This window comes from Schistocerca gregaria, chromosome X, assembly GCF_023897955.1.
Source record: "Schistocerca gregaria isolate iqSchGreg1 chromosome X, iqSchGreg1.2, whole genome shotgun sequence".
NCBI lineage: Eukaryota > Metazoa > Arthropoda > Insecta > Orthoptera > Acrididae > Schistocerca > Schistocerca gregaria.
Window position 1 is genome coordinate 598,330,225 of NC_064931.1, and position 27,992 is coordinate 598,358,216.

The 27,992-nt window shown below is 38.2% G+C and overlaps 2 protein-coding genes across 2 annotated transcripts in view; both read left to right on the plus strand.

The window, feature by feature from the left end:
* Positions 1-24, plus strand: part of LOC126298236 (uncharacterized) — a 55,898-nt gene extending 55,874 nt beyond the window's left edge. Inside the window, exon 6 of the mRNA XM_049989542.1 lies at positions 8-24. Coding sequence (XP_049845499.1) covers positions 8-24 — 17 coding nt within the window. The remainder of the gene's footprint in view (positions 1-7) is intronic.
* Positions 16-27,884, plus strand: LOC126299407 (uncharacterized). The gene is made up of 5 exons (XM_049991292.1): positions 16-90; positions 329-382; positions 5,043-5,154; positions 27,513-27,610; positions 27,735-27,884. The coding sequence occupies exons 1-5, from the start codon at positions 48-50 to the stop codon at positions 27,872-27,874; spliced, it is 447 nt and encodes a 148-aa protein (XP_049847249.1). The 5' UTR covers positions 16-47; the 3' UTR covers positions 27,875-27,884.
* The last annotated feature ends 108 nt before the right edge of the window (positions 27,885-27,992 follow it).

The window sequence follows — 27,992 nt, forward strand, 5'->3', positions numbered from 1 at the left end:
AATACAGTCTCTCAGCATGTTTAGCTTCATGTGAAGTTAAAAATCAAATGTGGTTCTGCAATTGCTCTCACCATCTGCTATCTCCAAATAGTAAGTATTAGCTCGTAAAATGGCAAAAATCTTCTCCTCTAACAGAAAATGTGAGACATGTCATATTATGCTTGCTGATGTTATTTCCTTATCTGCTCAAGATATTTTTGCAATGTGAAAAAATACCTTATTCCTGTTGTGCTTGTAAAATGTTAAGTGATCTCTACACATAAGAAATTATAACTGAACAAAACAGTTGATATATTCACACTAGAGAAATATATTTCACTTTTTACAGGGAAAGTCAAAGAATGCAATTTTGAAGGTCTTCATTGTTTAGATACTTACTTTGGTAAGTAACATCATTGTATCTGAACTTACTAGTATTCAGTATATCATAAGTAGTTACATTTATAATATCACTGTGGAAACCAATATGCAGTATATTGTTTGAATGATTCCTTCATCATCAAAGACATAAAACGTGTCATATTTTATTGCCAGTTCCACAAATAATACAAAAAAACCATTTGAGACAAATTTGTTTCAATAGGAAAATTATTTTGGATCTAACTATTCTTGGTAAACAGACATTTCAGAACACCTTCAGTGAAAACCAAAAGGGAAACAAAGATTAAAACATTAAATGAGAAAATAAAACAACTGAAACCATATCAAATCACGTAAATGCTGTTAACATAATATATTTTGAACATTAACTGAATTTTCCATCAGTGCTTGGCAGAAGATGATAATAATATTAAATAGGAAACAACTCCTAAAGTTCTGAAAATTATATTTATTTGGTCGTTAACTGACTTTCAGCTTCTTAGACCACCTTCAGGTGACACCTGAATGACCCAGACACAGATAAAATGATGTGCAACTTACACAGATACTATTTGTACAGAAGATACAAATATGTCATTGAGTATTTACATAGGAAAACATTATATTTTTTCAATCAAGACACAAAGGCATGAATGACATTAGCTGCCAGGGGGCATTGATTTAAACCAATGGGGAAAGTTAAAGACATGTGCCAAAGAGTTGAGAATTTGGATCTGATAGGAGGCATGCTAGGCTAGTCCACTCAGTTGTGATGTCCACTGTCTCTGGGTGGCATGGTGATCAGTGCGTCTGCCTAGTAAGCAGAAGACCTTGGTTTGAATCACAGTCCAGCACAAATTTTCAACTTTTCCCATTGAGTTAAATCATTGCCCACTGGTAGCTGATGTCATTAATTCCTTTGTGTCTTGATTGATTCATAATGGCTGCGGGACTGAAATAACAGACACCACATATATTATATTTTTTGTCATATAGAAATAATTACATTAAATGAAATAGGAGGAAACAATTTTTTAATGTGAAGATACATTTAACAACTGATAAGAAGTAAGTTGAATTTACAATTTTAATCTTGTATTTGTAAAAGAGCCTACCTTGCCACCGTGGTAACACCAGTTCCCATCAGATCACCAACGTTAAGCACTGTCAGGCTGGGCTAGCACTTCAATGGGTGACCATCTGGTCTGTCGAGCACTGATGGCAAGCGGAGTGCACTCAGCCCCTGTGAGGCAAACTGAGGAGCTACTTGATTGATAAGTGGTGGCTCTGGTATCGGAATCTGACATATGGCCAGGAGAGCAGTGTGCTGACCACATGCCCCTCTGTATCTGCATCCAGCGACACCTGTGGGCTGAGGATGACATGTCTGCCAGCCAGTACCTTTGTGCCTTCATGGCCCATGTGAGAGGAGTTTAGTTTTAGTTTATTTGTAAGGGAAATGTAATTTAACAAAGGGGGAAAAGGAAACTTAGTATGACCATTTCATACTAAGTTACATCACATGAATTGTTTTCTGTTAAAAGATGATATGCAAAGATTGAACATTTATAAAGTTTCTCTCATGTACATATAACTTAAGTTGATAATAATGTTAAATGGGAAACATTTCCTAATGTTCTGAAAATTCTGTACTACCTGACTGTTTAGTATATACTTTTCCACACTGCTTGCATGTGATTTTATACTGGATCATCCAGAGTGGACCCTAGATCAATGGAAATGTGTCGTGCAGTCAGATTAACAACATTTCTTGTTACCATGTCATGTCTTGTTAGATTAGATTAGATTAGATTGTTACCATGTCATGTCTGGATACACCATCACACAGGCTTATGTATGCTTGACACATGAACTGTGCCATAGAGGCAGGCCACTGAGGGCCGTAGTGTGGTATGGAATCATCTGAGCTTCCATGTTACCTGTGGTAGTAACTAGAGACACTATGAAAATTGTTGACTATGTGAATATTATGGATCCCTTCAAGTTTGATGTCTTCCCTGACAACAATGGCATCTTCCAGCAGGATAACTGACCATGTCTCAAGGCCATAATAGTCCTAATGTGATTTGAGATTAATGATAATGAACTCACTTTGATGTCTTTGCCACCAAACTCACCTGAGCTGAACCTAATGGAACACAATTTGGACACTATTGAGCCTCAACTCAACACCCATGAGCCACTGGCCCATAATATACAAGAATTGCATGACATGTGCATAGATGTTGCCTGTCACATATCTCCAGAAACCTACAGAGGACTAATTGAATCCATACCACACAGATTCACTGGTATATTGCATTCCAAAACTGGGCGAACATGCTGTTAAGCAGTTTCTCATAATGTTTTGGTTCATCAAAGTATTTCAACAAGTAACATGGATGATATGTTGAACAACTGAACAATGTTTGCTCAGAGGCTTCCAGAATGGCATCAACTGTCACCAGAGATCTGAGAGAGGTCATTATTACACTGTGGTCTCTGTCACGATATTTGTCCAACCAGCTGACAAATGTTGACAACACAGATGAGTTCATCTAACTTCCATTAGTAACCTCCTAGAAGATATTAATTGTCTTGCCTACCCCCTTGTTGGTGTACAAAGATATTTTATTAAATGCTTAATGTAACCACCGATGTGGCATAACATAGTAGTTAAATGTTTCATTGTATAATAGATGGATGAGGCCATCTCTTCAATGGGTCTTTGGTAACAGATCATTTAATGTACTGTTGGTGCCCCACATATTTTGAATTCCACCTGAATTTTTGACAAGAGACATTTGACTATTAGTTCTTGGACCCTTAGTTGAGGCCTAAATTTCACTTACTGTCTTCCTGCACCTTGTTAAAGGCTACTATTACTGCCTACCAATTATCTGCTTGAGTGATTAACACAACACTCTTTCTCCAAGCCTGTCAACTCTGGTCAGTTCACTGATCACCAAGGACACTAGTGTTGGTTGTCATATGACATTTGATATTGTATACAACGGGGGACAAATCACACTCATAAAGAAGCAGTTTCATTGCCTCAAAAAGGTCCTTTGGGACTTATTTGAAACTTTGGCATTTGTTTTATTGTTTTTATTGTCTTTACAGAAGAACATGGCCTAATACAAAAATTATGTTATTCAATTCAACCTAGAAACTTCGTTGATAGATTAATAAATATTAACAGTGAGTAGATGGATGTAACTAATAATCATAAGAAAGGAATAATGGCAAAAATGTGACAGTTAAATCTGCAAAGATGAGAAAAGCACATCTGGACATTACTTTCAGACTGGCCAATATACTAAAATATTGAAAATCAGTCTGATGAAAAAAAATCATTCTACTTCTGTCTTGCAGCCCTTGTTTGAATACTATATTCTTCAAATAGATAAATGAGTCAACAATTCTCCATAGCAAGTCAATGCATTTAAAAACAAATTGTGATCCAACTGTATGTACTCATTATTTAAGCTGCCTCCAAATTTAGTAAAATTATTTACTAATAACAGAGTGTAAATGCAGAATTTACTGTTTGAAGTGTTTAATGAGATCACTATACATGTTTGTAATCTAATTTTGGAAGCATCATTATATGGAAGACTTAAGAGTATATTGATGCGTACATAAGATTTATTATAGATGGGCACTGTATGATTCATATAATAAGTCACTTTATGATTTTGAGACACTTATACAGTCTAAGCAGTTTGAAACTGCAAAAACTGAAAGTGGAAATGCTATGAGGATTAGTAAGGTTGTTGATTGGTTAAGAAAATGGTATTTTACAATGTGCAAAACATTTTATGAATTATTTACCTAAATTCCTAGCCTGCTTCATTTAAGAAAACTGTTGGGGGCTTGAAACATGAAACAATTAATGTTCCATTTTGCACAACATTTTAATGAGTATTTGGTGTGTCACTGTCCATAAAAAGTGATTCTACCAGTATACCACCATCCCCTCCCTCCATACCTGTCACATAAGGCATACACAGGAATTGAATTTTGAAATGTTACACTCCTAACAATATTTCCCAGTTTCTTATGTGCCTAACAATTGAAAATAGAAGGAAAAATTGCAATTTCCTACTCAGAACTGTTGGAAACCTGTGTTTCTTAATCATTAACACCAATAATTCCACTACCACTTTACTGTGGGTATCTACTGGTTCCACCTACAATGTACTTAACTCAAGGAGTATGGTTTGAATGAAATTTGTATATATTATTTTGCTGTTACACAGACACATATTTTGTGCAGATACATGCAAAACTTTCTATATTCAATTTTCTGGTAGTTTTTCACTTTGGTTGGTAACACAGGAAAAGCATAATGAACTGAAGGTACAATGCTGCTGGAAACTTTTAGAATCTATAGCAATTTGGTATTTTAGTCGCAAGGGTAATAATGAAAAGTGATGACATAATTTCAAAATTTCATGTCAAATAGATCTGGATTCTGTTGGTTATAAACAATACAGGCATGCATTATGTTTTCTGGTTTTCCTCAGACTGTTAATGAATTGAGTTGCCTGTCAGTGTGGTATGATAGAATTCAAGTTTGGTTTGCATTTTTTTTTCATATTTCTTTTTTGGGGTGGGGACACTACTTTTTTGTATGCTTGAAGTTGTCACTACAGTTCACATTTATATGTTATCATCAGGTGTTAATGGGAAAGAAAACAGGAAAAAATATCAGAAACGAAAGATAAGATGTCAATGCCTGCCAGCTTGCCAAGGTACTGAAATACGTACAGTGTACAAAGCTGTCACCAGGTAAATATTTGTTACCTTTATTTCTCATTTTATTTGTAATGTGTTGTGGTTTTACCTTCTGCAAAATTCTCTATACCATATACTCAGTCAATTACATAATTTATAGTAATGTTGCTGAAATTTAAGGGTGTGTTAATTAAATTATTAAGATCTATAAAAAGTTGTCATTGGCCACATTTATTTGTTTTGTTGGATTTATGACCAAGTAGTTAATTGGAGCACCTTGGAGTTTATTTCACAATGGGGCCAATGTTATGGAACCCAGTATGTGATTAGGCAGATTGAGCTAAATTTTATGTGAAAGTCAGAAAGAAGCTTCAATTTGTGTATATATTGATTAATAGTGTTTTAATATACTTTTTCTCCTGTTTTGCCCACTTACTTCTCATTTGTTCATTTCATCTAATATTTTTTCATGTTTTCAGTATGTCTTTTTCTCTCACTTCACACCTTATACCTTACTGCTTCTACTTTGGAATCATTCTGAGTTAAATACTTTCCTTCTGAAATATCTCTTTCTGCAGCTCCTTTGCTTTTATGTTGCGTATTTTTAAATCTTTTTTACCTTCTTGGATCTTTTCCCAGAGATACCTAAATATACGTTTAGTTCGCATGTTGCCTTTCATCGTGCATAAATGTTCAAAAAAATATTAGGTTTTCCCTCTTCTTTTTTCTGTTATGTATGTTGATATATTTCACCATCATTTTATAATTTCCAGGCTTATGTGCTTGTTATTGGACTTAAAATATCCTCATGATTCTTCTATAATATTTCTAGACTGTCTAATTTATAATTCAATGCTTGGTATTCTCTTGGGTATAGGCATTCTGGATCCACTGCAATGTCATAATGAATTATTTTTGTATTCCTTGATATGCACTTTTAACATAAATATTTCTTGTTGTTCCATGTGCACTTTCCATTTTGTGTACTCTTTTATTTAGAGGAGATTCATCTGGACCCTTTATTTTTTTAAAAAATTAATTCTCCTAATTTCCTGAACTGCAGAACTTTTATACTTGTCCAGTGTCTGCCTGTAAGAATGTTTGGTGCATTTTTATGTTAGTGAAAAATTTTGTTTTCTCTGCTGAGATTCTTACATCTAATCTATTACCTATCTGTTACAGGAGACTTGTATTTCTGCATCAGTACATTTTCAGATAGTCCCACAAAATCACCTGCCATGCAGTTTTCTTCAGTGCATTTTTTTCTTTCTTTCCTGTTTTATTGACAATAGTTGATATTATTTTAATTTTTTGTCCCAAATTCTTAATACCTATTTACTAATACACAGAGAGGACTGGATACAGGAAATTATCTTCTCTTGCACTTGTATTTGTTTTTAAGAACTTAGAAATTTCGTCTTCCCCATGAACCATGGACCTTGCTGCTGGTGAGGAGGCTTGCGTGCCTCAACGATACAGATGGCCGTACCGTAGGTGCAACCACAACAGAGGGGTATCTGTTGAGAGGCCAGACAAACATGTGGTTCCTGAAGAGGGGCAGCAGCCTTTTCAATAGTTGCCTTTTCAATAGTTGATTGACTGATCTGGTCTTGTAACAATAACCAAAACGGCCTTGCTGTGCTGGTACTGCGAACGGCTGAAAGCAAGTGGAAACTACAGACGTAATTTTTCCTGAGGGCATGCAGCTTTACCGTATGGGTAAATGATGATGGTGTCCTCTTGGGTAAAATATTCTGGAGATAAAATAGTCCTCCATGCAGATCTCTGGGTGGGGACTACTCAAGAGGATGTCGTTATCAGGAAAAAGAAAACAGGCGTTCTACGGATCAGAGTGTGGAATGTCAGAACCCTTAACCGGGCAGGTAGGTTAGAAAATTTAAAAAGGGAAATGGATGGGTTAAAGTTAGATATAGTGGGAATTAGTGAAGTTCAGTGGCAGGAGGAACAAGACTTTTGGTCAGGCGAATACAGCGTTATAAATACAAAATTAAATAGGGGCAATGCAAGAGTAGGATTAATAATGAATAAAAAATAGGAGTGTGGGTAAGCTTCTACAAACAGCATAGTGAATGCATTATTGTGGCCAAGATAGACATGAAGCTCATGCCTACTACAGTAGTACAAGTTTATATGCCAATTAGCTCTGCAGATGATGAAGAAATTGATGAAATGTATGATGAGATAAAAGAAATTATTGAAATTATTCACATAGTGAAGGGAGACGAAAATTTAATAGTCATGGGTGACTGGAATTCGAGTGTAGGAAAAGGGAGAGAAGGAAACATAGAAGGTGAAAATGTATTGGGGTAATAAATGAAAGAGGAAGCTGTCTGGTAGAATTTTGCACAGAGCATAACTTAATCATAGCTAACACTTGGTTCAAGAATCATAAAAGAAGGTTGTATACATGGAAGAATCCCGGAGATACTAAAAGGTATCAGATAGATTATATAATGCTAAGACAGAGATTTAGGAACCAGGTTTTAAATTGTAAGACATTTCCAGGGGCAGATGTGGACTCTGACCACAATTTATTTGGTTATGAACTGTAGATTAAAATTGAAGAAACTGCAAAAATGTGGGAAATTAAGGAGATGGGACCTGGATAAACTGACTAAACCAGAGGTTGTACTGAGTTTCAGGGAGAGGATAATGGAACAATTCACAAGAATGGGGAAAAGAAATACAGTAGAAGAAGAATGGATAGCTTTGAGGAATGAAATAATGCAGGCAGCAGAGGATCAAGTAGGTAAAAAGATGGGGGCTAGTAGAAATCCTTGGGTAACAGAAGAAATATTGAATTTAATTGATGAAAGGAGGAAACATAAAAACACAGTAAATGAAGCAGGCAAAAAGGAATACAAATGTCTCAAAAATGAGATCGACAGGAAGTCAAAATGGCTAAGCAGGGATGGCTAGAGGACAAATGTAAGCATGTTGAGGCTTGTCTCACCAGAGGTAAGGTAGATACTGACTACAGGAAAATTAAAGAGACCTTTGGAGAAAAGAGAACCACTTGTATGAATACCGAGAGCTCAGATGGAAGCCCAGTCCTAATCAAAGCACAGAAAGCAGAAAGGTGGAAGGAGTATATAGAGGGTCTATACAAGGGCGATGTACTTGAAGACAATATTATGGAAATAGAAGAGAATGTAGATGAAGATGAAATGGGAGATAAGATACTGCGTGAAGAGTTTGACAGAGCACTGAAAGACCTGAGCCGTAACAAGGCCCCAGGAATAGACAACATTCCATTAGAGCTACTGACGGCCTTGGGAGAGCCAGTGCTGACAAAACTCTACCATCCGATGAGCAAGATGTATGAGACAGGTTAAGCACCCTCACTCTTCAAGAAGAATATAATAATTCCTATACCAAAGAAAGCAGGTGTTGACAGATATGAAAATTACCGAAGTATCAGTTTAATAAGCCACAGCTGCAAAATACTAACACGAATTCTTTACAGACAAATGGAAAAACTGGTAGAAGCTGACCTCGGGGAAGATCAGTTTGGATTCCATAGAAATATTGGAACATGTAAGGCAATACTGACCTTATGACTTATCTTAGAAGAAAGATTAAGTAAAGACAAACCTACATTTCTAGCATTTGTAGACTTAGAGAAAACTTTTGACAATGTTGACTGGAATACTCTCTTTCAAATTCTAAAGGTGGCAGGGGTAAAATACAGGGAGCAAAATGCTATTTACAATTTGTACAGAAACCAGAGGGCAGTTATAAGAGTCGAGGGGCATGAAAGGGAAGAAGTGGTTGGGAAGGGAGTGAGACAGGGTTGTAGCCTCTCCCCAATGTAATTCAATCTGTATATTGAGCAAGCAGTAAAGGAAACAAAAGAAAAATTCGGAGTAGGTGTTAAAATCCATGGAGAAGAAATAAAAACTTTGAGGTTCGCCGATGACATTGTAATTCTGTCAGAGACTGCAAAGGACTTGGAAGAGCAGCTGAACGGAATGGACAGTGTCCTGAAAGGAGGATATAAGATGAACATCAACAAAAGCAAAACAAGTATAATGAAATGTAGTCGAATTAAGTTGGGTGATGCTGAGGGAATTAGATTAGGAAATGAGACACTTAAAGTAGTAAAGGAGTTTTGCTATTTGGGCAGCAAAATAACTGATGATGGTCGAAGTATAGAAGATATAAAATGTAGACTGGCAATGAAAGCGTTTCTGAAGAAGAGAAATTTGTTAACATCGAGTATAGATTTAAGTGTCAGGAAGTCGTTTCTGAAAGTATTTGTATGAAGTGTAGCCATGTATGGAAGTGAAACATGGACGATAAATAGTTTGGACAGGAAGAGAATAGAAGCTTTCGAAATGTGGTGCTACTGAAGAATGCTGAAGATTAGATGGGTAGATCACATAACTAATGCAGAGGTATTGAACAGAATTGGGGAGAAGAGGAGTTTGTGGCACAACTTGACCAGAAGAAGGGATCGGTTGGTAGGACATGTTCTGAGGCATCAAGGAATCACAAATTTAGCATTGGAGGGCAGTGTGGAGGGTAAAAATCTTAGAGGGAGACCAAGAGATGCATACACTAAGCAGATTCAGAAGGATGTAGGTTGCAGTAGGTACTGGGAGATGAAGAAACTTGCACAGGATAGGGTAGCATGCAGAGCTGCATCAAACCAGTCTCAGGACTGAAGACAACAACAACAACAACAACAACAACAGAAATTTCGTCCACAGAATTCACTCTTGAGACCTTATGTGTAACCATTTCATAGATTATATTTGACAATTTATATTTAACACGAAAGTTTTGTACTGCAATGTTACAGTTTCCCAATTGACATCCACAAATTTTACAACTATAGTTGGTTGAGAGTTTTTTGAAAATATTTATTAGGCAATTATTAGGTAAGATTCCACCAAAGTTATTGAAATCTTTTTTGTTACCTTTCTTATGCAGAAATTCCTACCTTTTGGAATCATTTCTGTATTCTATATTTCTTTAGAAACCATTTTTTGACCTTTTATTATATTTGTGTGTGACAATTTCACAATTTTAGCTGTTATGAAAGCTTCCCCATTGAAATGGGTTTTATTCAGAGTTTCATTTGCTTCTCTGATTCTGTAATATTGGTAGGATATCATTTTTCTCTTGATTTTGACAAAAGGCTGGCAATTTTAATTTATGAGATGGCTCACACAGGAAACAGAGTGCCCTCAGCCCTTGTGAGGCCAGTTGAAAGGCTACTTGATTGAGAAGTAGTGGCTCTTCTCACAAAAAATGGCAATAGCCAGGAGAGTGGTATGCTGGCATTATACCCCTCCATATCCATTTTCAACGACACCTGTGGGCTGAGGATGACATGGCAGTCAGCTGGTACAATTGGACCATCAAGACTTGTTTGGATGGAGTTTGTTTTGAGTTTTTCATACCGGAAACAAGAGGTAGAGAGGTAAATCTCCTTTGAGAAACAAAGTGTATTAAATTGGACACACCTTCAGTACATATTGATACCAGTCTCCATATGTGGACAGGTGTGTTGTTGCTGAACTCTGTTGTTGTTGTTGTTGTTGTGGTTGTGGTGGTAGTAGTTGAGGGCACTCCATTTCATGGTTGGTAATGCTGGCTAATATTTTCCCTTGTGAGATGAGTTTAAAAAGAAACTAATCAAATCCTTCTGATCTGCGCATTAAAATAGCACTGGCAGACATGTGAAGAAATGATATTCACTGGAAGATCCAATAATAAGAGAAGATCCTTAAACCTGAGGCTGGTTGAACACTAATAAATGAAATGAAGAAACCAACATCTCTGATGAATGTTGAAATCTGTGGATGCATATGTGCTTGATTATACATACACACCACACACACACACACACACACACACACACACACACACACACACACACACACTTACATACCTACTCATTCAGACACACAGTGTCAGTACTAAAAAATTCTGCATTAGTAAAGTGGTAAAATATTTAAAGAAGTGGAGTAGTACAATGAAACTGATTAAAATGTTTTTGGAAATGCTTATAGCTGCCTGACCACTGATATAAAAATCAGGAGGACTCAGCGACTCATTTTCAAATTTAAATCCACAACCTAATATTTTATGGAATAGTTCTGTCACTTCACAGAACTTAAAAATCCCTACTACACTCATCCAGTCATCACCTAAATTAGAAATCACGGCCATAGAAAGAAGCAGGGGTGCTTTCTTATCAGCAAATAAAATAGATCAACTAAAATATATCATACTGTTAGTGGTAAATCAAAAGCACTGCACATTGGTGGGTCCTTTTGCATGAGGAGAAACTCATGCATCAGAGTGTCTAATATGGACTCACATTAATAACACTTCTTTCTGTCTCTGTGATTAGAACGAACTGTCCAGTTGAGTTGTTGACTTCACTAATCACAATTCGTTATCCCTCACATCTGATGCAGGTTTTGTTTCCTCATCAATGAGGTCCATATGTAGAGGGACTTTGCACTGAGACACTGTAGGTATTGTGCAGTCCTCCTCAACTGTTGCATCTACCAGTCCCCCCCCCCCCCCCCCCTTAGAGTTCCACATATTCTGGCATCCAGTAGAATATTACCTCTGAACTACAGGGTCTTAAAAAAGGTATGGCCAAACTTTCAGGAAACATTCCTCACACACAAATAAAGAAAAGATGTTATGTGGACATGTGTCTGAAAACGGTTAATTTCCATGTTAGAGCTCATTTTAGTTTCATCAGTATACTGTACTTCCTCGATTCACCACCAGTTGGCCCAATTGAAGGAAGGTAATGTTGACTTCGGTGCTTGTGTTGACATACGACTCATTGCTCTACAATACTAGCATCAAGCACATCAGTACGTAGCATCAACAGGTTAGTGTTCATCATGAATGTGGTTTTGCAGTCAGTGCAATGTTTACAAATGCGGAGTTGTCAGATGCCCATTTGATGTATGGATTGGCACAGAACAATAGCCGTGGTGCGGTACATTTGTATCGAGACAGATTTCCAGAACGAAGGTGTTCGACAGGAAGATGTTCAAAGCAATTGATCGGCGTCTTAGGGAGCACAGAACATTTCAGCCTATGACTCGCGACTGACAAAGACCTAGAACAACGAGGACATCTGCAATGGACGAGGCAATCTTCATGCAGTTGACGATAACCCTAATGTCAGCATCAGAGAAGTTGCTGCTGTACAAGGTAACGTTGACTATGTCACTGTATGGAGAGTGCTACAGGAGAACCAGTTGTTTCCATACCATGTACAGCATATGCAGGCACTATCAGCAGCTGATTGACCTCCATGGGTTCACTTCTGCAAATGGTTCATCCAACAATGTGTCAATCCTCATTTCAGTGCAAATGTACTCTTTACGGATGAGGCTTCATTCCAACGTGATGAAATTATAAATTTTCACAATCAACATGTGTGGGCTGACGAGAATCTGCACGCAATTGTGCAATGACGTCATCAACACAGATTTTCTGTGAACGTTTGGGCAGCCATTGTTGGTGATGTCTTGATTGGGCCTCATGTTCTTCCACTTACACTCAATGGAGTATGTTATCATGATTTCATGCGGGATACTCTACCTGTTCTGCTAGAACATGTGCCTTTACAAGTACAACACAACATGTGGTTCATGCACGATGGAGCTCCTGCACATTTCAGTCGAAGTGTTTGTACGCTTCTCAACAAAAGATTCGGTGACCGATGGACTGGTAGAGGTGGACCAATTCCATGGCCTCCACGCTCTCCTGACCTCAACCCTCTTGACTTTCATGTATGGGGGCATTTGAAAGCTCTTGTCTACGCAACCCCAACCCCGGTACCAAATGTGGAGACTCTTCGTGCTCGTATTGTGGACGGCTGTGATGCAATACGCCATTTTCCAGGGCTGCATCAGCACATCAGGGATTCCATGCAACGGAGGGTGGATGCATGTATCCTCGCTAACGGAGGACATTTTGAACATTTCCTGTAACAAAGTGTTTGAAGTCACGCTGGTACGTTCTGTTGCTGTGTGTTTCCATTCGATGATTAATGTGATTTGAAGAGAAGTAATAAAATGAGCTCTAACCATGGAAAGTAAGCATTTCCAGACATATGTCCACATAACATATTTTCTTTTTTTTGTGTGAGGAATGTTTCCTGAAAGTTTGGCCGTACCTTTTTGTAACACCCTGTATATGTTGTCAGAGTGGATAAGGACCTTTGTAGTTTGAGTACATATCATCTGCACAGACTATATTTTCCTCCTGCTTAAGGTTGTAAACTGGCACACTGTATATTTTCAATGCTCCTTGAAAAGAAATTATGAAATAAAATAAGTAAGAATGTAATTTGAAGCATTGTCTCTCTTGTAGTCTGTTAGCTGTAAAATAATACCAGGTGGGTGATGACTCCATCCCCAGGGAAGGTGTGACACTTCATCCACACCAAATGCTGTGAGTTCTAATTTCACACAGATTGCATATAGATTTGTTGCTCTTGTTTTAGTAAAAGTCAGTTCCATGGGCAGTGTTGCTCAACAAGGCAGAACCATGGTGACAGCTGATCATCCATGTGTCTGTATGTCTGGCAGCTCAAGAGGATTTGCCATTGAATGGATATTTGTGGGTTACCAGCCTCATCACAGTGCTGGGAATATGGCTGGCCCTGTAGGCACCTGTGGTTTGTTGTATCTCCTCATGGTGGAGAGTATCTTTGACCTTTATATATAAAGGTCTTACTAAGCCATAAACCTGGGAGCCATAATTCGCCCTAGACCACACAGGAGCTTTATATATTTCCCAGAACCTGTGGCTGTGATAGTTTAAAATTTTAAGTTTGTTGAGTGAATATGCATTTAGGAGTGTCAGGTGTGGTGGCAATGAGAGCTTTTTATCAGTAGTGAGAGACCCTGAAAACTCACCAAGTTTCTCATGCCATAAAGGTGCCCCTCCTTATTAGTGCAGGTGGGACATGTGGACTACATATGTCACATTAACTATAGAGCTCCACGCACCCCCCCCCCCCCCCCCCACACACACACACATCAAAAACTTAAAACCTCTTCTTCCATTCTAATGTCTCATTGTCTCTACCATGAACTGCAATTGACATACTGCTATTTCTGAGAAAAATATAGAAAAATCATCCACAAATAAAGATCAATGTGTTAGCTATCTTGTGATAGACGTAAGCCTCTTGATAGTAATACATAAGAGGATGATGGTACACTTCCTAATGGGTTACTGTTATCCTGCTCAAATTCAGTATCTCCATGAGAGTAAGAATGTAGAAAACATGGTAGCCGTCCTTGGAAGCTCAGACTGGGACTTGAACCTGGAAACTTTGACTTTTGTGGGAAAATGTTCTACCAACTGAGTTATCTAGGCATGCCTCACAATCCACCCTCATAGCTTTAATTATTGCTTTATCTCTCTCTTACCATCTCCATTTCACAGAAGTTCTCCTGCATACCTTGCAAGACCTGAAAGAAAGGGTCTTGTAGAGAAGCAACTTAGTCACAACTTAGGAAATTGTTTCCAGGATGAATTTTCACTCTGTAATGAAATGAATGGTCATTTGAAATTTAGAAGCTTCAAATCATCAGATGCTCTACTGCAGACTGAAAATTAATTCTGAAAACAATTTCTTAGACTGTTGCTTATCCATTTCTGCAACATGTTCATTTTGCAAAACTCCTCTTGTCCATGACCAGTACAAACTCACAAGTGCCGCACTCCTGCCCTACGCACCTGTTGCCTCTCCTTCTCAACTATCAGCCACCCTTTCCAAACCCATCCTCTGACTCCCTATCACCTTGCACTCCTCATCTGCTCCAGCTTACATGTACATGCTCATACGTGTGTGTGTGTGTGTGTGTGTGTGTGTGTGTGTGTGTGTGTGTGTGTGTGTACTGTGTATACTTACTAGTTTTCAAGATGCTTCAGTTGAATGAAAAACTGAAATATGTGTCTGTTTGGAATGGCTTTAGCCTATGGACATAATTCCTCTCACTGATATCATCCCTTAAATGTGGAGGAGCCTACTGTCTTTTCTTTACTCTGTGCCTGTGACTCTGGTAGCATTAACTGGAGCTCCCTCTGTTTGCACACCATCCAAAACTGACTTCCTCTCTAATGACCTCATTAGAGGACTTCCTTTCTTTTGCAACAATTTTGTAATTATTTAGCCCCCTGTACACAAGAGTCTCATAGAGCTTAAGTCATTATCTACCACATTATTTATGCAGGGTGTCCCATGAGGAATGGTCAGTATTCAGGGAAATGACAGGAATGCACATTTGACACAAAAAAACTTCATAAGGACATAGGCTTGTTTGAATGATTTCCTAGGCAGAACACATTTAATGTATGGTACATCATTTTTTGAACTAGGACATGCTCATATTTTTCTTACACAACCAACCTCTTTGAGATTTTATTCTTGCCTTACTTATCTCATTGCATTCAGCCTCTTTGCTCAGGATGTCTTTCTGCTATTACACTTTCCTGCTGAACATGCAGCTGCCCATGGTGTGTTGTGTGTGAAGTAGTCTGAGGGACTGAGAGTGTATCAGAGAGAAGCATTGGTTAAATGTGTGTGTACATGTGCTGACTAAAATGCCATATATCTACACTAAAGAAGAAACTGCAGATATGATGTATGTTTCCAGCTTTTGTGGTGGGATGGCAGTGGTCCTGTTGCTGTCAAAGAATACCATTGGCACATTTCAACATGTCAAATTCCTGATCATATAGTTTCTTCCAAAGTTGTCACCACATTGCATGAAACAGATATTTATCCAAGTTCCAATTTTTCTTCTGAATGTGTTGTTCAACAGCCCGTGTGCAGGAACAGCAACGCATTGGTGAAATGGTGGAGTGTAGTCCTACTACCAGCAGATGGTGACTTTCTGCACATACCGATGTCCAATGAACATGTGTATGGTGAACATTACATATGGAAAACATGTATCCATTTCACATTCAGTGCATTCACAATTTTTATATTGCTGACAATGCCACATGATTTGAACTTTGTCACTGGTTAAATGAGAATCATTAGTGGCTCCCAGTGAAACTATTTACTGATGAAACCTGTAGTAACCAAGTAATACATGAAACTGATCCTAGTAACATATGCACAGAGCTCTGAACAATAACAGAAATAAGCCTCTCATGACTCCACATTTAACAAAACAAAAGAATCATACAGAAATTGCAACATAAGCAGTACACAGAACAACTAATGTGAGCAGTACAAACTAAAAATACATAGTGAGAGTGAGTCAGTGCAGCTCTGCATGTACATAGACATGAGTTGCTGGCAGACAACACAGCAGAGACCATGCCATGTGCATGCCTGCTACAGGCAGCCTCTAGTGGCCAGCCCATTCTTGTACAGTTGGAAGTTGATTTTAGAACGTATGTGGCAACACTGCACTTGGCAAACTTGCACTCACACATAATATTAGCAGGATACAGCAAATTTATGTTTATATGGACTGTAATCAGCAACACATGTAACAGTCATCAGTGGTCGAAAGGAAAATCCACATGCTACAGTGGAAACCAATTTTCAAGTTCAGTTTTCTGTCAGTGTTTGGTGTGGCATGATTGGTAACATGCTGATAGGTCCACTCATTTTAGAAGAGTGAATGGTAGGACAGAACTACTTTCATTTTTTGGAAAATTCATTTGCTGAACACCCTGAGGATGTTCCTTTGGCCATGCAGACTGCAATGCCTGCAGAGTGATGGAGCCCATCCACATTATACTAGATATGTGAGGGAACATCTCAACTGCCTTTATCCTAATTCCTGCATTAGTAATGGTAGTACAGTTAGCTGGCCACCAATATCACCACACCTTATCTCATTAGATTTTTGTTTATGGAATTGGATGAAATCTGATGAGTACAAGGTGCATTTAAGTTATAACACCTACAATTTTTTCCTCACAAACCAATCACATGAAAACTGTGAAACTTGTCACTCCTCAGTGTAACCTTCCTGTAGCCATACACTTTTTTTTGTTACAATGTTAGTGCCGTGATTGAATGGCCACAGTAAACGCTTCTGTAACAGTCTGATTTGACCGCTGGAAAACTGCTGATGCGAGAGCAACATGCCTAGTCAATGTCCGACCACAGAGAGTGTCTTCCACCATTGAAAGCAGCCAAAAGTCACAAGGAACTGGATTAGGTGAGTATGGAGCATGAGAAATCACTTTAGAGTTGTTGTCATGAAGAAACTAAAGTGTAACATCCACCAGAGATATTGGTGCATTTGGCTTGGTGAAAGATTACACATGCAGTCCCTCCTGCCCATTTTTCATGCAATGCTTGAATGGGTTTGTTCTTCTAAATATCTTGGTTGAATGCAGCTGTCACTGTAGTGCCTTTTGGGATGCAATGAATAGGGATTATGCCATTGCTGTCCAATAATATAGCCACCATAATTTTTCAGCACTGACACTTACCCAAAATTTTGTTTGTGGTGGTGGGTGTTTGTGCTCCCTTTGAGCTGATTAGTCCTTCATTTTGGGATTTAAAAACGGCATCCATATCTCATCCACTATCACATTTGATGAAATGAACCTGGAGGACACTTTCTGCATTTTCAGGTCTTCATGCAGGACTGTGTGCACAGATCCCATGGGAATGCTAACTTTGGAGATGATGTGTTCCACACTCTATTTGATGATCCCCCAAAATAACTTTCTCCACTCGTTCATACATGTTGTCAGACAGGCTGGTGCGAGGTCAAGTTTGTATTGGTTTTTGTCACATGACATTCTGCCTTCTTCGAAATGTCCCGCTCATGAACACAGTAGGACATGTCCATGACACCATCACCACAACTCCCTCTCTGCTGGTGGTGAATTTTAATCACTGTGATGCCACAAAAATGGAGAAAATGAATAATTACACACTGTTCCTGTAATGAAAATGTCACATGTTAAGTAACAAAAACAATCCTCACTCTATCTGTTGCCACTTGAGTTCTTTTTGTGCCATACAGTGCTGCCATCTCCACCGTGTATTCACACAAATTTTAAAATAAACCTCATGTTTCTCTCTGTGGCCATTCCTCAGGATAAATTCAGGGCTGTATAAATTGAACACATTTCATACAAACAAAAGGTAGTAAATACATGAGATTAACTATTTGGTCGCATCATGGACACTTCTGCCCTCATTAGAGAACATGTAGAGGTACTCAAAGGTACTCAAATAACTAGCACAATATGTTCTTCCAAGACCCTTAACATAGACAAAAGTAATGTATTGCAAATACATAGAAAGAAGGATCCTTTATTGTATGGTTATATGATAGTGGAACAAACACAATAAAGCTATTACAAATTGAATTGCTACTGCAAAATCTTGTAGGAAAACAGTAACCAACCTATTATGGTTGCTGATAATCAAACACTCAATAGAATGAGAATCTTTAAAAACAACAAATATAACTTTTACAAAACCATAATATAATCATCTTCATTTATTCCCTTTATCAAAGAAACCATTATCAAGGAACCTACTAGTATTCTGATCTATGTTAGAAACCAGTAGGTTATCACCTTTTACAGCATCATTTACAGAAATACAGAAATCTATAATGAATACAAAATAATGCTTTTCTTCTGTTGCAGCATGCCTCAACCACTACCAATACCTTGCCCAGTAACTCGCCAGCATAAGACGTGTATAATTTTTAGTGCTATAGGGTCCGCAGCTGCAATGAATGTTTTGAAAGATTTCTTGAAGCCTTCAGCTGCCATACTCTTTATTTCCTGTACAATTGTGCAATTTCAGCTTTAGGCCATTTTCAAGTATTTTATGGATGAATTTTTAGCAGCAAATTATGTCCTATATGACTTCCTATGACAACATGTTATGCTCATAAAATAAATCCAAGGTGTTCATGCTATTTTCGAAGCACATTACTTAGACCTTTGCAACAACTACTCAAAAGTAACGTACTCCTAAAATAGCGTGAACACATCAGATTTATTTTATGAGCATAACATGGTGTCATAGGAGTGACGTATATGACACCTAAATGAGTACATGGCACATTTTTGTTTTACAAAAACAATATTACATGGAGCTTATTGGCACAAACTGTGCCATTGTATACATAGCATTTGCACAGTGGTTCCATTAACCTGTGATGGGAATATGTTACACACTGTAAATAACAACATTTCATCAGCTTACTCAATAATATGCAAGCAGGAGTAATGAGGTCAGTAGTGGCAGACTGCCATAAAAACTAGTAGAGGAACACCAGTCTGTGTCATTCTGGTACCTTATAAGGATGCCTTTAGAGTTCCTTTTAAAGTACCATTGACACACTGCAAAAGACTTCCCTCTGTTAAATTCAGTAATTTGTCTCTCAACCACATATAGTACTCAGTATTTAACAAAAGACAGACCATGACAATAATGTTGAAAAGTTCCAAGAAGCGGTCAGCAGAGGCACAGTACAATCATACCTTAATGCATTCATCAGCTTCATCATGCTTACATTGCCATAAATATCATTATCACATTTCTCAATCAAGTACTGGTACTTCTGCAACACTATTGGGGCAGGGCACCAAACATACCACTTGCTTCCAGCCAATTCTGTCAGCCCACAGCCATGTGTTGCCCACCACACTTTCGGCTTACCCCACTCCAGTCAGCAATGACTTCACTCAGGGCCAACCACCATGCTTGGGAACCTTCGGCATTTTCCAGCCCTAAGAGAGGTCATTGCCCAAAGATGCAACTATTGATAAATGCCAACATGGCACATCTTTCCCCCATCCCCCTTTGATTTTGGCCATTGCCCTTACTTGCCAGTTTCAAGGTCCCTTAAGTTCCACATAACAGCTTTAAGAAATCCAATGGCCTCCAAGGGCCCCTTGAAATGCAGCATCAACTTTATACTGATCCTCTCCATTGACTTACTGCCTCCTTGATAGTCCTTAATGAACGCCCCCAGTCCCTAATTCAGTACGTTTTGGCTGCCTTTCTTGATTATAGTGTTCATGTTCTCTTTTGTAGGCTTGAAAAATATTCCTTTCTACCAACCACCAGTTTGGAATCACTTGATGAGAATTGATGTTCTCTGCCAACAAGTCCACAATGAAACAAAAATTGCAAAGAATGGTGGCTAACCTATAACCAACAGAGATTGGCTGGAGCAATTTTGTCATTCTCATGCTGAGTGGTACTGAAGGCCATCATGGGCCAATGCAATGAGTGGTACCATCCACCTTGATTGCTGCTATGGTAAGCAGTTATTGCTGATTTCAAGCTGTGATTCATTCTCTCCCTGTGTGAAGAGTTAGAATAATAGGTTATTTCTGTAAGGTGATGGATTCCCATATCAAGCAAAATTGTGTTAACTTGATAGACATAAAGGTGGTAGTATTATCCATCACAAAACATTGGGGTGTGCCAAATGTTTCAAAAATGCATTGTCAATTCTAAATAAATATCTGGTTGTTAGCAGCTTGGACTGGTAAGAACCAATCAAATTGCAATAAACTCATCCACATATGTGAGAATAAATTTATTACCACTGACTGAGCAAGGCAGCAGACCCAAAAAGTCAATATAAATTTGTGATTCCTCAGTTTCTCCCAGTGTATTTGTTGACTGAAAATTCCACAGATGAACTGCCAGTTAATAGTCTCCAACAGGCACAATATTTCAGTGATGAATTATGTTGCCATTGTCAGGTGTGCTGATAAACTGTGACCCTGTGGGCATGGGGCCAACTAATATCCTCTGATATTCCATGCTCCCACGAGCTGCTCCGTCCATGGTCCGCAACCATGGTCACACATCAGCAGTCATGGACACACTAGCATCAGTGTCTGTGATGGTGTTGATGGGAGCTCTCTGTCTGCCCTATCGCCAGGTCATTTTGTTTGCTGAGAATCTTCTTAATTTAAGTCAGTGTTGGTCCCCAATCCTTGCTAACATTGTAGCCACAATCTCAGTTGATGAGATCATACATTGTATGAATTTCTGGGCCTCTCTAATGATGCTGTCCCAATATTGGAAAGTTTGTGCTGAGAACCTGGTAGATTCATACTCCATCTTGTGATTCTCGGACAAACAGTGCTAGGCGATCTTTGATTTTTTGGGATCACCAGTTGAGTGTGCCTCTAGTGTTCTCTGCAACAACATTTGATGGTGTGCATTGTCTGTGCTATATATGTCTTCCCACATTGACATGGAGTCTGGTATATGCCGGCCTTCCACAAGCCGAGATCATCTTTGACGCTTCCCAATAATGCTGATGTTTTATTGGGTGGACAAAACACGGTTTTTACTTAGGGCTTCTTCAATATGCATCCAGTTTTTCCTGGTAATATGCCAGAGTACCATATCAAGCAAAACGAGAATAATGGAATGTAGTCGAGTTAAGTCGGGTGATGCTGAGGGAATTAGATTAGGAAATGAGACACTTAAAGTAGTAAAGGAGTTTTGCTATTTGGGGAGCAAAATAACTGATGATGGTCAAAGTAGAGAGGATATAAAATGTAGACTGGCAATGCCAAAGAAAGCATTTCTGAAGAAGAGAAATTTGTTAACATCAACTATAGATTTAAGTATCAGGAAGTTATTTCTGAAAGTATTTGTATGGAGTGTAGCCATGTATGGAAGTGAAACATAGACGATAAATAGTTTAGACAAGAAGAGAATAGAAGCTTTCGAAATGTGGTGCTACAGAAGAATGCTGAAGATTAGATGGGTAGATCACATAAGTAATGAGGAGGTACTAAATAGAATTGGGGAGAAGAGGAGTTTGTGGCACAACTTGACTAGAAGAAGGGATCGGTTGGTAGGACATGTTCTGAGGCATGAAGGGATCACAAATTTAGTACTGGAGGGCAATGTGAAACGTAAAAATTGTTGAGGGAGACCAAGAGATGAATACACTAAGCAGATTCAGAAGGATGTAGGCTGCAGTTGGTACTGGGAGATGAAGAAGCTTGCACAAGATAGAGTAGCATGGAGAGCTGCATCAAACCAGTCTCAGGACTGAAGACCACAACAACAACAGCAACCATATAAAGGTAGAGGCTGCCTCTTCCTCCACAGCTTCTTCCATCTCAACTGATTTTTCTGGTGTGGTGGGGTTCAGAGCACACCTGATCTGTGATTCTGGGTACCCGTTTTTTTCGGAATACAGCTCTGAGGTGTTCCAGCTCCTTGACCAGACTCTGCATCTGAAACAGTGTGCACCCTGTGTACTAGTGTTTTTAGTACTCCATTCTTCTGTGAAGGGTGGTGGCAGCTCTCTGCATGCAAATATAGGTCAGTGTATGTTTTCTTCTGATACACACTGTGGCCCAGAGTGCCATCAGCTCTTCTTCTGACCATGACATCGAGGAATGGTAATCTTCCTTCTGCTTCAGTCTCCACATTGAATGGATGTTGGGATGTATGACTTTTAAATGTGTAAGGTAAGACTAGTATCGTCGAATCAAGCAAATGTAAATGATGTATTCCATCGAAGAACAAGTGGATATGCTTCTCATTTATGGAGAATTCCAACAAAATTTAGTGAGGAGTAGAGACTTATATGCTGAAAGATATCCTCAATGTACTCATCCCATATGTCGTACATTTAAATATGTGTATGATAAATTGAGAACAACTGGATCTTTAATGCATCCTAAACATATCCAGCAAAGGAAAGTTGCTAATGAGGAAATGGATACTGGTACTCTTGCCACTGTGGTTAGAGGTCCTTGTGTTAGTTTGTGTCAAATCACAAGGGAGTCTTGCATGAGCCAGAGAAGTGTTGTTCTTGTTCTGCATTCTTGAAAATATCATCCTTACCATATCAGTTTCTATCAAGAATTAACTTGTACAGATTGAATTCTGCCAATGAGCTCAACTTCAGATTCAGAGGGACAACACACTTATTAATTTGATTTTATTTACTGACAAGGCTATATTCATGAACCATGGAAATTTTAATTTGCATATCATGCATTATTGGACAACTGAAAATCCATGTTGGTTGTGGCAAGTTGCACACCAAAAACCGTGGTTGGGAATGTATGGTGTGGGATTCTGGAGGACAGAATTATAGACCCCTGTTTCATTGAAGGAAATCTTAATGAGCCGGCCACTGTGGCCAAGCAGTTCTAGGACCTTCAGTCGGGAACTGCACTGCTGCTGTGTTCGCAGGTTTGAATCCTGCTTCGGGCATGGATGTGTGTGATGTCCTTAGGTTAGTTAGGTTTAAGTAGTTCTAAGTCTAGCGGACTGATGACCTCAGATGTTAAGTCCCATAGTTCTTAGAGCCTCTTTTTTTTTTTTTTTTTTTTTTTTTTTTTTTTTTTTTTTTTTTTAACGGTAGGAAGTACACCACATTCCCGCAAGAAACATTAGGTCTGTTATAGGAAGAAATACCTTTAGGAACAAGGAACAGAATGTGGTATCAACATGATGGGTGTCCAGCATATTTTTTGCTGATGGCTTGAAAAGAGTTGCAGAGACAGTTCCCAAATTGTTGGATTGGACATGGAGGAGATGTGTCATGGCCAGCTCATTTGCCAAGCTGGATTCCTCTGTATTTTTTCTTGTGGGGATTTGTAAAAGACATTGTTTGTAAAGATTTTCCAACTACACCTGAAGATGTGCAAGAGAGAATTGCCAGAGCATGTGCTTTGATAAGTGCTGATGTGATAATGAATACCACCCAATCCATGATAAGAATATTGTAGCACTTCATTAATACCAATGGTCATCACTTTGAACACCTTTGGTAAATGGAGGTTCATGCTATCTTTGTGACTTTTGTTGAACTTCAAAGATCTTACTGTTACACATCATTGGATTTGTCTTGATAGCTGCTATCAGAAAATAAGTATCAAACTATAGCATCCCATTTAAAAAACCAAAGTTGACCCCGTTGTCCCATGCAACTTTTGTCCCACAAACTTTTCAGCCCCTATCATGCATTTGGAGTTATTCTTGGTGGCAATAGTTAGTGATTCACCCTGTATACAGGAGTTACCTGCGCTTTTTGCCACTCACTTAGGACTTTGAACAAGGGAAGAGATTTGTGATAAAAACAAGTAAGGGACCAATGCTGTAGGGTACTCCCTGTAGAACCAAATTGGGATTCTGTCCAGACCTGGCAACTTATTTGTTTTCAACTCTTTCAGTTGTTTCTCTATGCCAGAGGTGTATATTACTATGTTGCCCATACACGAGTCTGTTCTATGGTCAAATGTCTATATGTTTGTATGGTTCTCTTATGTGAACAGTTTCTTAAATGTGAAATTTAAAACTCCAGCTTTGACTTTGCTTTCTTCAACTGCCACACCAGAATGGTCAGTGAGTGTGTGGATGGATGCCATAGACCATGTTACTCACATGTGTTCAGTATAAATGGTGAATTACTACTTGTGGCTTGCCTTTAATGCTTATCTTGCATTCTGACTCTGTATTTATCTACTTAGTCACTTCCAAGATTTCAATGGCAATAAATATGCCACCAGCATTATTAGGTTACAGGCATACTTCCATTATTTATATCACACATGATTTATTTCCTGTTTCAGACAGCTTTCTGCTCCAAGCATTGAATGCAAATTAACACTGTTACTAAGTATGAGTAATTCTGGAAACATATAACAAAATAATGCCTTTGCAGAAACTAAATACTTTGGCTACTGTAAGTGACTATACTCATACATCCTACTGTTGAAAGCTAATGCACTACTGACCAGATTCAGTGTTCATTGACCTATTTGAGTCACATGAAAGTGGTAATTATTGTAGGATTAAATTGTGCTATACACATGGCCAAAGTTCTCTCAATATTTGTATAGGTAAAGAAATAAATAATAAAGGCTAATGCACACAGACGAAAGTTTTTGGATATTTGCCTCCAGTCAGCTATATAATATTCAATAAATGGGCTAAACACTTTACTCACAGCAAATATATGGCTGCTGACACTGCTGCAATGATAGCTGACACATTATAGGATGAACTTTGGGTATTCTAACTGCTTGCTTTACATATATTTTTCAGAAGTGGTCATTTTGGATGCAAATACCGTTTTCTGTAAACGGTACAAAACCTTACCTTACAAGGGTAAGACACGTGGCTACTAGTTAAATGTGACCAATAGTTAGTTCTCTAGCCATTATACTGAAATAATTAAACACCTTTCAGAATCTCTGAGCTAAGCTACATTAGAGTGTATAAAGTTTGATTTTTCACAAACTGGGAAAAAAGAAACCCATAAGCAATACTGTAAAGATGTTCACTTTCATAAATCTGCTGCAGAAAGTAAAATTGGAGGAGTGCTTAAAGCTTACACACCTCATCAAAGCTATTTCTTTCAATCTTTTGATATTTTTGAAGAATAAAGACAAAGTCTGCTGTGAGTCTATTTTTGCAAGGTGTATCAATATTCAAAAGCAAACTTTTTGGGGATGAATGTGGGACCCCTCAGATGCATAATTACAGGACTATGTCAGAATGTAAATTATAATGTACACACAGAATCATAATGTATGCAATAATAAAAAGATATGTATTGGTTTTAACTGTCATACAAGTAAGTACATTGCCCAGTAACGTGATATGAGGTTAAATACCTTGGAAACATGCGCGCACAGTATTTCCATGTCCAGGCATTGTGAATAGATCCATTCATTATTTGTGGTTAGTAAAGTTCAGCTTGCTGTCTGTTGTGAAGTGATGCTTAATGTATACAAATAAGAGAGCTCATGAGTTGCCATACATGTTAACATTTGGTACCCTGTAACTCTTTGCAAATGTGTTGATTTAATCAAGAATACTATCAGATTATCATACTAAAAGGAATCTAAGGACTCCATCACTGCCAATGCAAACACAAGAATTTCTGCTAAGCTTAAGGTCAAAAGCGCCTATCACATGGTGTGTCACTGCCAGGTCACATAGCTCAATGAAACTAGGACTATAGGTAGAAAGAACTAATACAGTATAGTACAGAAGGTAAGTAAAATAAATATGCAATGAAGTGAACAGGAATGATAATTTTATTCAAAGACAATAATTACACTGAAGTTACTGCAATTCATGATGGTTCCCTGAAGATTACAAAAGATGGGACAGGCTTCTTCATAGAGTACCTGATTCTCGTGGATGGCAATACATGCTCTGCAATGTACTCTCCCACTGGTCACAAGGTTGTAAGTAGTTCTGATATCAGAGTGTTCCATTCCTCCACCATTGCAATTGACAACTGCTGAATAATCACTTATGCATGTGGACATGCTGTAATATGTCTTCACTATATATCCCACATGTGCTATATGGGATTTAATCTGAGAGTATGGTCAGGCCAGTCCATTTGCCAAATATCCCCTCACTCTGAGAGCTCCTCCTCCTGTGCTGCTTGATGCGATTGCACATTGTCATCCATAAAAATGAAATAAGGGCCATATGCATCCATGAAAAGATGTGCATGGGGAAAGAGTACAATGTCACTATGACACTGACTGGAATGTGTGCCATGTTCAAAGGTTTGGAAGTCAGTATGTTCATGCAACATTATGTCTCCCCACACCATAACACTTGCACTACCAAAACAGCTAGGTTTTATAGTGCTGGACACGTACTGATGTGGTAAGATTACTTAACAGCATATTCCTTTGACTTAAGACTTTTTCTCTTTTATTTGTGTGAAAAACCAAGTATTCATGTGTGCCTACTGAGAGCCTGTCAACTGAGACACAAGTAACTAAGCATTTTTCAGCATGTACAGCTTGCAATGTCATGATGAGCAAAGGCCTTTAGGCTACTCATTCCCTCTGATATGCAACAATAGTGTAACAGTTCACCAGTGTTAGTGGCGTTAACTCAGTAATTCTGCATTTTTGTTCCCATTTTTCATTACCTTATTATTATTCTCTCTTATGAGGAGGACACACTGAAAATTTTCTTTTGGATACTGCATTACTATTACTACTATTTAGTAGTTCTCAAACCTGATACAATCCTGTAGCTTTTAACCTAAATATAGCATTAGATCACTGTACTCCATTGACAATTTTGTCTAAATTTACAGTATTACATCATCTATCATTTATCTTCCTCATGTGAGTACACAAATGCACATGCATATGTTCACCCAACCCTCCGTCCATTCACATCAACACACGCACACACACACACACACACACACACACACACACACACACACACACACACACACAGAGAGAGAGAGAGAGAGAGAGAGAGAGTTTTACAAGATAGTTTTTACTGCTATTGGGAAATTGAATTTTTTGCAATATGATCAAGTAGATATGGTTTCTCTCATTCATGTCAGCATCATATTTAATAAAATAGTTGTGGGTTATTAAAAAATTTTCTTTTATTGCAGCACAGGTGACCAGAATATCTCTTCAGAGTTACAGTTGACAACAGCAGCAACAGAAAAAATTACCATGCACTCAAGGTTAAGAATGGTGGATTTACTTGGTAAGATTCAGTGGTATTATTCTGATAACAACTTTGAAAATGTTAACCAAAGAATATTAGAATATGAGTAAATTATGATTATGGTTGAAATTCATCTAATACTTAGTTGTTTCTTAATTTGCAGTTGCAGTGGCATGCCTTAGTAGACTTTTTACTGAACTCACTTTGTATGATGTTGTTGTTATCCTCTTCAGTGGAGCAAGATCCATTACACGTCATCTAAAGAACAGTTTTACTAAAAAAGCATTCATACGTATTTCTTAAACGGAAAAGACCCATGACACAGTGCATTGTACTGAAGAAACATTAATCATAAGGTACCCTAAAATTTCAGAAATTAGCAGTTGAGAGTGTTCACAGCTACATAAATATGCTACAGTTA